The 10,670-nt window shown below is 47.3% G+C and overlaps 1 protein-coding gene across 1 annotated transcript; it reads right to left on the reverse strand.

Annotated features, from left to right (window-relative positions):
* Nucleotides 1-1,456: 1,456 nt before the first annotated feature.
* S100a8 (S100 calcium binding protein A8) lies at nucleotides 1,457-2,593 on the reverse strand. Its single transcript, XM_087897446.1, has 3 exons — nucleotides 2,441-2,593; nucleotides 1,812-1,973; nucleotides 1,457-1,651 (listed from the first exon to the last, which is right to left on the reverse strand). Exons 2-3 carry the CDS (start codon nucleotides 1,950-1,952, stop codon nucleotides 1,523-1,525), a joined length of 270 nt encoding a protein of 89 aa, XP_087753572.1. The 5' UTR covers nucleotides 1,953-1,973; nucleotides 2,441-2,593; the 3' UTR covers nucleotides 1,457-1,522.
* Between the last annotated feature and the right edge of the window lie 8,077 nt (nucleotides 2,594-10,670).

Here is a 10,670-nt window from a genome sequence, read left to right on the forward strand (position 1 = left end):
TTTCCAAATATTCTAGAGCGTTACCTTATAGCCAGAGGGAAGTGCAGCTCTCACCCTTCATTAAAGAAGCAGGAAGCATTCCAGAAGCCGTACCCGGTCAAATGCATACAGAGAATAACTGGGGTTGGGTGCCCAGCAACAGCTGATACGTTTGTAACGTCACAGCAGAGGGTTCAGAAAGACTGTGGTGAGCCAGAGGGTGAGAGCATCTGCTGTGAGATTGTGTCTCCTACATAGGACAGGAAAGCCGTCCCCTGAAATCTCAACAGTGACTGCCTAAACAAAACCTGGACACTCTGACCCCAACTGGCACGGCAATATGAGCAGGAGAACAGAGCCCTGCCCCCAGATGAAGACCGACAGGCAGCTAGTCACGCTGGGAGGGAAAATCAGTCTTTACCAAGGATGAGCCTCTTAACTGGTTACCAATGCCAAGTGGTCACCCCTAAAAACAGCACTAGATTAACAGGTTTTATTTAAATACTTAGTCTCATATACATATTTAACAAGTATAATTAAGGAAAAAGAGGCCATGAATTTGAGAGGGAGTATGGGGATGACATGGAAGAGGTTGACAAAGAGAGAAGGAAGAAGGAGTGACGTAAATACAGAACACATATGAAGTTTAAATTTTTATTTTAAAAATAAAAATAAATTTTTGAATTAAGAAAATTAATCCAGTTCAATGGCTAAGCTCTGGTGAAAGGTCTCTGGCTTTCTCATTTTATCAGGCCCTAGCAAAATCCACAGATGTAGTGATGGGGAGTTAGCCAGTGCTCAGATGACCAGAGACCCAGCAAAATCCACAGATGTAGTGACGGGGAGTTAGCCAGTGCTCAGATGACCAGAACTGTCCTTTGAGCTTTAGAAATACATTGGCCTACTTACTCATTTCTATATCTTTAATTGAGGTTGGGATGTTGGAGTGAAAATGAAAAGACACTGAGATGTGCTGCCAGATGGGACTCCAGTAGCGCGAAAGGTCTGACTAAAGACCACCCACCTGCCACAGAAAATCAGTCCCCCTCCTCTCTCCTTCCCTCCCTCCCTCCCTGCCTTCCTGCCTTCCCCTTCCCTCCCTCCTCTGCTCCTCCTCCACTCCCAAACACACACCCTAATTCCCAAAAAGTCACATCTAAGACATTTAGCTAGAAACTAAGCTATGTCCCATAGTATCCTAGCATCCCTCTATTTCCAAATCTCCCATTTAGAACCAACCACTAAAACTATCGGGTCTAAGTTATAGACTTTAAAAAAAATTTAAATTCTAGAACCAGTGGCTCAAACTTCAGAGGTCCAAAGAGACTCATATCAGTTTGGAGAATGGTGGGGAAAGGGACAGTCACTGGGAAGGACTGAAGGTTGGCAATCAGTAAGGACAAAAACAACGGCTTCCCCCTCCCAGTTTTCCAACCCTTCCTTCACCCCCAGTAAAGGCAACAGACTCCGAGAGACCTGAGGTATGACAACTTTATTATTCCGTAGACATGTCCGGGGGCCCAGCCCCGGGCCAGAAGCTCTGCTACTGCTTGTGGCTGTCTGCATGGGCTGCCACGCCCAACTTTACCAAGTGCACAAGGTACTCCTCGAAGTTAACTGCATTGTCCTGATTGATGTCCAACTCTTTGAACACGGCTTCCACATTCTTATTCTGTCAATAGTGAGAGAGAAAGGCAGACCGTAAAGATTTTAGGGAAAACTCAGCAATGGCTATCTGTAGCTGAGCACTGGCTACCATCTGTAGAAAGCGGCATGGAGGAGCAGCCACCCCAGCATCATCAGAGAACCCCGAGAATGCAGCACCTCCTCACCTCCATGTAATGAGGACACTCAGTAGTGACGAGTTTCTGAAAGTCGTCCTTGTAGAGGGCGTGCTTGTTCCCTTTCACCAAGGAGTAGTTGTGGTAGACATCAACCAGGTTTTCCAAGGCCTTCTCCAGTTCAGACAGCATGATAGCTGAAGATTTGCTCACCTGAAAGGAAGAGCCCCAAGGGATGAGTGCTGCAGTTACTCACGGCAGAGTGAAGACTGAGTGGATGGTCACAAGGTTGGTGACCCAAGAAGTAGCTTTGGCCTGGCCTGTGCCACCGAGATTACTAAATCTGGAAAATGTCTCTTTCTTTGATGAGAAGGGATAAGATGGAGAAAGGATAGGATGGAGGGGCTTCAGTACACACACACACACACACACACACACACACACACACACATACACACACACACGAATTTACCCTACCAAACACTCCCTGCCCTCTTCTACTAGACACTGCTAGAAGGCTCTACTTCTTCCTCACCCTCAATCCACTCCCTTCATCCTCAAGCATCTGATCTGTGCTGCAGACTTTCCCAAGCTTCCTCACCCTCTCAGAGGATATTCCATTCCCCACCCTCCCCAAGAGAAGCCTGCAGTGTGAGATAGACTTCCACAACTCTGCTTACCCAACGTCCCTGAGACAGAGCTGACAGAGGAGGACATGTGAAGCTAAGTGTCAGCTGCTTTTATAACAGAAAGTTTGGCCAGCCTCGGGCTATGGAGACAGCACTCTTCCCTTCCAGAGTTGCCACAGCCTCGGTTTCCCAACCGGGCCCATGTGTCAATCACTGAGCACAGTAGGCATCTGAGTCTGAGGAAGTGGGAGTGTTGAGACAGAGAAGAACCAAGATGGGACATGGCAATGAGTCCTTTTACGGGTCCCTGGCATCCCATCCCCACATTCAGAGAGATTCCCAGTCTTCGCCCTCTGCTCTATTGCCATGGCTGATCCACCTTTGTGTCCGGTCTACCATCTCTGAACTGAACTGAAGGTGGTGTTGCTGTGAGAGTGTGGGTGCGTAGGAGAGACAGCTTCTCAAAGTACCAAAGACCTCAGAAACATTAACGCTGCTCCTAGGTACTGGATTTTAGTGCAGTTTGGAGTACTGCTGTGGGCTTGTATGTGGATGGGTGGATGGAGTCTTGAGGAGGGAAGCTTTCTTCCCAAGGCTTAGACCAGTTCCTAACCTGCCATGGATGGAGCTCAAAAACATCATTTTGAGTGATGTAACCCAGATTCAGAAAGACAATTATCATGTTTTAAAAAGGTGGTTTTTAAACATAAAGCAAAGAAAGCCAGCCTACAAACCACAATCCCAGAGAACTTAGACAACAATGAGGACACTAAGAGAGACTTACATAGATCTAATCTACATGGGAAGTAGAAAGTAGAAAAAGACAAGATCTCCTGAGTAAATTGGGAGCATGGGGACCTTGGGGGAGAGTTAAAGGGGAAGGGGGGGCAGGGAGGGGAGTCAAGAAATTGGTAGAGCTCAATAAATATTAATTTAAAAAAAAATCCAGGAGACCCAAAGAGGGGAGCCAATAACCGTGTGCATCGACAGATGAGGGGTCAACAGTGTGCTTGCTTCGCGGTACCATAAAGATCCTTTGTAAAGGAAGGGGGCTCTGGCACATAACAGAACATGGATGATCTGAACGGAGAAGCCATGTGGTTCCGTTTGTACAAGTTTCCAGCAGTCAGATTTGTTGAGCCAAGGTGGAATGGGCACTCTAGGGGAAGAGGAGGAATGGACGGTGGTTTAATGGGCAGCACTGTCCGTGTTGCAAGTGGGAAAAACTTCCAGAAATGAGCTGTCCACCAAGGTGAATGTCGGCAGCTTTACTGGAGTGTACACCTGGAGAAGGAAAGGTGGCAAAGCTGCTGTCACGTGTAACTGAGCACAGGCCAGTTTTCAAATGCCTGCACCTATGCTTCGTATGCAGTCCTAAGTGAGGGCTTCAACAGAGCTGCAAAGATCTGCCTAAGAAGAGGCAGAAAGATTGTAAGAAAGATTGGATGGGGACACCAAAGACACAGTGTCTTCTGGACACTCACAGAGACTGCGGCAGCTCACAGGCTAAACCAGATGGCCGCAGTGGGAGAGGGGGACGTGGACACAGGCTCCCACACCTAACCAAGAAGCTGTCGGCAGTCCACACCTACTAGCAAAGGGAAGAATCCGTTTTTCTCCCATGGTATCTCAGGCACACTTGAGAGCAGGCCCCATAGCCCAGGAGTTGGTCAACACAAAGTGAACTCCCTGGTATTTTTGCCAACTTTTTGTCTCGTTTTGCTTTATTTGGGCATTTTTGTTTGTCCCACTGGCCTTTTGCTTGTTTGCTTTTGTTTTGGGTTTTAAGTTGTTTAAGTTGTTTTGTTGTTTGTTTGTTTGTTTTCTTCTCTCATACAACACATCCTGATACAGTTCCCCCACCCTCCACTACCCCTAATCCTCTCCCCCCACCCCCTCTCCCCCACATCCACTTCCCCTCTATTTCCCTTCAGAAAAGAGCAGGCCTCCCAGGGACAGTAACCAAACACGGCAGAACAAGATGCAGTAAGGTTAGGAACAAACCCTCAAGGCTGGATGAGGCACCCAGTAGGAGAAAAAAAGGGTCCCAAGATCAGGTAAACAAGTCAGAGACACCCCTACTCCACAGCTAGGAGTCCCACAAAAACACCAAGCTGCACAGCCATGATGTATCCTTTACTTAGCAGCTGACATCCACTTATAAGTGAGCACACGACATGTTTGTCTTCTGGGTCTGGGTTACCTCACTCAGAATGATTTTTTTAGTTCCATCTATTTGCCTGAAATTTTCATAATGTCATTTTTATGTTTTTTAACAATCTGTTTGTTTGACATTTTTTCTGCATGTATGTCTTGTGAGGGTGTCAAATCTTGGAGTTACAGACAGTTGTTAGCTGCCACACAGGTGCTGGGAATTGAACCCAGGACCTCTGGAAGAACAGTCAGTAGTCTTAACCACTGAGCCATATCTCCAGCTTCCTGTTATTTTTTCCAATAGCTGAATAATACTCCATCGTGTAAATATACCACAATTTTTTTATTCCTCCTTCAATTGAGGGACATCTAGGCTGTTTCCAGTTTCTGGTTATTATGAATAATGCTGCTATGAAAATAGTTGAGTGAGTGTCCTTGTGGTATATGTTCAGGAGTGGTGTAGCTGGGTCTTAAGGTAATCAATTCCCAATTTTCTGAGGAACCACCATATTGATTTCCATAGTTGTTTCCTGAGTTTGTGCTCCCACCAGCAATGGAGGAGTGCTCCTCTTGCTCCACATCATTTGCATTGCTGCTCTTTGCCATTGCCACAGGTGTAAGATGGAATCGCACATATTTGGTGGATAAGAAGGAGTTGTGAGGTAGGGGATGATCATGATCAAAATATACTGTATAAAATTTTAATTTAAAAATAGTAAATGAAAAATAAAGCAAAATTTTTCATGAGAATCAATAGTAGATGAATATATGACTCATGATTTCTTTTGATTGGAGAATGTCACCTACCCATACAATGTACGTTGGCCATATCCTTTCCCTACTTCCCACTTTAGCTCCTCCTATATTTTTTCCGTGTCCTCCTCCCAGCTCCATGGCCTTTTCGTATAATGACCCACTAAGGCCAATTAGTGCTGCTCATACACACATGGGTGTGAGTGGTCAACATACCAGAGAGTAAATCCTTTCCATTTTATTCTGTGGAAATTTCATACACATACACAATAAAATATCATATACATGCTTCATTTTACCCCTCCAACCTCCCCCTACCTCAAAACCCTCTCCCTCCAAGCTTTTTGAAGAAGTCCAACCAGTGCTGCCAAGAATGTGTGGGTGTTAAGGAGGTGACCACAGCTTATGAGAGCTCACGAATGTGACGTCCACATCAAGTCTAGCAGTCAGCGTGTCACAGCGCGGTTCTCTACCCTTCACGCCTCAGTCGGTGTCTATTACTGTGAAGAACACCACGGCAAAAGCAACTGGAGAAGGAAAGGGTTAATTTTGTCTCACTACTTGCAGTCCACCATTCAGGGAACTTGGGGCCGGAACTCAAGGCAGGAACCTGGAAGCAGGAACTGAAGCAGATGCCATGGAGAATTGCTGCTTACTGGCTTGCTCTCCATGCTCTTCTCAGCGTGCTTTCTTATAGCACCCATAACCACCTTCCGCAGGATGACACCCAGCGATCTGGACCCTCCCACATCAATCACTAATCAAGGAAATGATCCTCAGCTTTAGACAACAGGACCCACTAATTTGCCATGTCTAAGTCTGTCTCCTGACTGAAGAGATGGCTCAGGTTAAGAGAACTTGTTATCCTTGCAGACGATCTGGGTCCTTTTCTTAGCACCCACACTGGGTAGTTCACAACTGCCTATAACTCAAGGTCCAGAGATCTGACACCCTGCTCCGGACTCCACAAGGACCTTACACACCGTTAATGTAAACTCACACGGGCATCCAGACATACACAAAAATAGAAATCATTTTAAATCTTGAGAGAGAGAGAGAGAGAGAGAGAGAGAGAGAGAGAGAGAGAGAGAGAGAATGACCCTCAAGTTTGCCCATAGTCTGCTCAGTATTCTCCCAACTCAGAATTCTCCCTTCCAAAATTACTCCAGCTATGACAAAGTGACGTAAAAGTAGCCCACATGCTCTATTTCCTTCCTTTCTGCCTTCTTTTCCTGAGTGTAGGCAGGAATGAGGTTGATAGTAACAAGCACTCAGCCTCTTATTCCCAGAATTCTGACAGCTAAGCATCTACTGCATTGGCTGCTGCTCTCTGCAAAAGGAAGTCCCTCTGGGCACTACTGTTATTGGTGGCTAACCATTTTCTGACTGGATTTTGAAGCCTCCTCCACAGAACGAATGCCATGTCTGGTATTGTAACCATAGTCAAAAGCCCGTGACTGGGGAGCTCACAGGCCCCAGGGAAGAGCCTACTGTTATTACTATACGCTATTATTAATGTGAGCTATGTTTCAACAAAAAACTTACGCACACGTGCACACGCGTACACACACACACACCTTGGTATAGTTACAAATGTATCTGATTCCAGGATTCAGGAAGACTGAAACAGAAGGATTCCTGATGGAGGAGGGTTATCTGTCTATTGTGTTATTTTCATTGGTCAATAAAGAGACTGCCTTGGCCCCTTGATAGGACAGAAAATTAGGTAGGCGGAGGAAACAGAACAGAATGCTGGGATGAGGGAGTGAGGCAGATGCCATGGAGCCAGCCACCAGGTCAGACATGCTGAATCCTTCCTGGTAAGCCACCACCTCGTGGTGCTACAAAGATTATTAGAAATGGGTTAATCAAGATGTGAGAGTTAGCCTGTAACTAACTCTCTAGAGATAATGGGCCAGGCAGTGTTTAAATGAATACAATTTGTGTGTTGTTATTTCCAGGGCTAAGCTAGCTGTGCAGGAGCCGGGTGAGACAAAAAGCAGGCCTGCCCGCAGCCCTTACTACAGATTCCCATGAATTCAAGGCAATCCTGGGTTGTATAATGAGATACTGTTTCAAAAACCCAAACAGAGAAGAGAGAGAGAAAGAGAGAGAGAGAGAGAGAGAGAGAGAGAGGAAGAAGAAGGAGGAGGAGGAGGAGGAGGAGAAAGAGAAAGAGAAAGAGAAAGAGAAGAAAGAGAGGAGAGGGGAGAGGAGGGGGAGGGGAAGGAAGTAGAAGTGAGAAAAGGAGAGGAGAGGAGAGGCTGTAACTGGACAGTGGGCCACCAGAGTGAGACTGTTAATATCTGAATCAATGAACCAAGTCTCTGAACCTGGCTCAGGGACACCTTAGGCTCATCAGGAGCTGCAGGAAATACTGCAGGAAGAGGGGCTGTGTGGCTGACATCTGGATGTATGTCCTTCCTAGGGCTCCTGGTCACCTCTTGTTAGTGTCATAGATACCGGAACCTGGGTTAGTCAGCCTGTTGTTCTAGGAGGGCAAGGAGGGGCCTTCTTGTCCCACTTGAGGGATTGTTAGCTTACCACAGCCCAGTACAGTGACTGACATGCGGCAGCCACAACTGTAATAGCAGCCAATAATGGAGGCTAATAGCCGACAATTACTGGGTGTGTGCCGTTGTGAGGACTTCTTCGGTGCTTTCTTTCCATCAGTCCACTTAACTCTCAATCCTAAGAGGCACAGGCTGTTACAATCCCATTGTACGAAGGAAATTGAGACCTTCCATGAGACAATGGGATTGAGGTGGCTTAGGACGTGATGTGACAGCATCCTCCACAGCCTGGACTGCCTCTGTCCTGACTAGTTCCCTATTTTAACCACCCAGCTGAGTGGCACCTGCTCCATCCTGGCCCTCTGTCCTCCCCAACGGCACAGGTAATCCTCTTTCCTTTGTCTACCCAAGCCTTAATCCATTGTCCAATGCAATAACTACCACATTCACCACATTACGCCTTTTTTATTAGAAAGACTAGTATACATCCACCATAACAAGAGGTAAGCAGACCTCAATGCAACAAATCACAAGTTTTCAAGCAATAATCAGCCCACAGTTCAAACCTCTTCCCCACCAGGTGCTGTTTTAGATGATTTGGCAGGCGCCACCTACCCCCAAAACAACACATCTCTTTTCAAAGTGTGTTTATATCTGCTGATTCCTTTGATATTCCTGGAAACCTAGTAGAGTGAACTTTATAGGTAAAATTATCCCTAGATGAACATAAGGAAACTGAGGCACACGTGCTGCTCAGCATCTTTTCTCGGGTTCCTTGAAACTGCAGGTGTCCGTAAGGGAAGGCTTCCTGCCAGCGCTTCCAGTAGGATAATGAGTCCGTGAGCTCTCACCACCCGATGATAATCTCTCTAAGGGGGCAGCAGGGCTGTTGACAGCAGGAGTCACATGTGTGTGCTGGGCAGAAATGAAGACATCCTAAAGAAACACTTTTTGTCCCTCAACCTATCAGACTATTGAAATGATGGACCCCAAAAAATGGGAAGTCCATGCAAGGAGCTCACGGTAGGAGAAGCAAAGGCACCAGCCAAAGCTGGCCTGACTCTAGAAAAGGGGTCTCACACCATTCCGATCACTTCCCAGAGCACCCTGCAAGACTGAAGACCAGAGCAATAGTAGGTAGCTCCACACCTAGACTAGGGCTACTTTCACGTGCATATCCTTGGGCCGCCATTTAAATTTTGATCCTCCTTCAGGAACTTGGCGAGCTCCTCAAGTCCCTTTGCACTTCCAGTGCGGCCACATGAATAAATCTCCTTTTTCTGCTTTCCTCTTGTGATCTTCCTCTTTTAATCGACTTTATTGGGGATAGGTGGCCAGACCTGACTTGGAACACAGGTTATGACCTCCAAGTTCAATTAAAATAGGAAGTAACCGTGTTGAAGGAAAGGCAGACTTTGTAATTACCTGACAATGTGGAGCAATCTCGAGTGAGAGCTACCTGGCTGTGTTTACAGGAAAAGCCTGGGTCCCCGTGTGTGTGTCTCAATACCAGGGTCTGGAGAAATGAGGGCAGAGGAAGCAAGACTGGTGGGGAAACTGCCAGGAAGGGCTGGGGTGAGGCCTGCCGAGGGATCGGCCCCAGAGCTTTAGTGACCTTGAAAGGTCATATGACCCACCGCCTCTCAAGGGAACAAACAGGACCTGCCTGGGCCCTGAGGAAGAGCAGCTAAGTAACTAGGATACTGCTGGCTCTTCGATATAACCAAGAACTAGTCAAGAGTTGTCACCGGAGGACCACGGGCCTAAGTCACTAGATTACAGTTCCACGGGTCCCCTTCCCGATTTCTTTCCTCAAAGATGCTGAACCAATCATGGGAGGACACTAGGCCAGCTGCAGAGAGGGGAAAGGATGTTCCTCTGTAGAACTAGACCTTGAGGGGACACGGAGGCAAACACTTGCAAAGAGGAAAGCAATGGGATGAGTCCCTGCTCTCAGAAAACTCAGGACCCAGAGTCTTCAGCAGAGACAGGCCACCAAGATGGGCACTAAAAATGTCTGGAGGCAAAAAAAAAAAAAAAAAAAAACCAAATTCTTCCTGGGATATTCCTCAGATCTCTGGGCTTCTGGGAAGAAAGGGAAAAATGACACAGCCAGGCAGCAAGGAGGGCAGGGGCCACGGGAGGACTTGGCCCACTGAGTCACGAATAGCTCAGAATCCAGAGAAGCACAGTCATCCCCACACCCAGCCCCTCTCTCCTCCAGGAAGCCTTCCCTGGCTGACAAGTCCCAGCTTCTGCTCATCACTCTTCCCGTGTCAGGCCAGGCGTGGCTGCTCTGTTGGGCTGGACCACTGTGGACTACTGGCTTTGCCAGCACTTGCCTCGCCCTCCTCAACATACACAAAACCAAGTGGACAGCGCTCCCGGGCACACTGGCAACACCCATGCTGATGCGGGTCACGCCCAGGTCAACAACCAGCATCCTCTTCCCCAGGATCCCCAGGGACAGATACCTGGGTCTCATGCAGGGCACCTCCTCTCCCTCAATCTGTCCTTGAGGACTGGGACTTTGACGTTTACACATCTCTCCTTCTCTCCTCCTTTCCTCCTGTCCCTGTGTGTAGCTGACCCTTCAACAACGAGCAGGGTTCCCCTTATTGAGTCTCCACATTCTTCCCACCTGATGCATTCTCTAAGGTACACAAACTTCGCCACCCCATTTTCAAGGATAAAATCCAAATCTTGGTGTCCACCTGAGTAAATGATGTTTGCATGTTCTCCTTGGACATTTATTTTCCAGACAGCTCTCTGCTAGTCCCAGATATGGCACCTGAGTCTCCACTGCTATTATATCTGCTTGAATTACCCCCTTCTTGGTCCTTTCCAGGACTTGGCCGTGT

This window comes from Myodes glareolus, chromosome 17, assembly GCF_982192425.1.
Source record: "Myodes glareolus chromosome 17, mMyoGla1.1, whole genome shotgun sequence".
NCBI classification, from domain to species: domain Eukaryota; kingdom Metazoa; phylum Chordata; class Mammalia; order Rodentia; family Cricetidae; genus Myodes; species Myodes glareolus.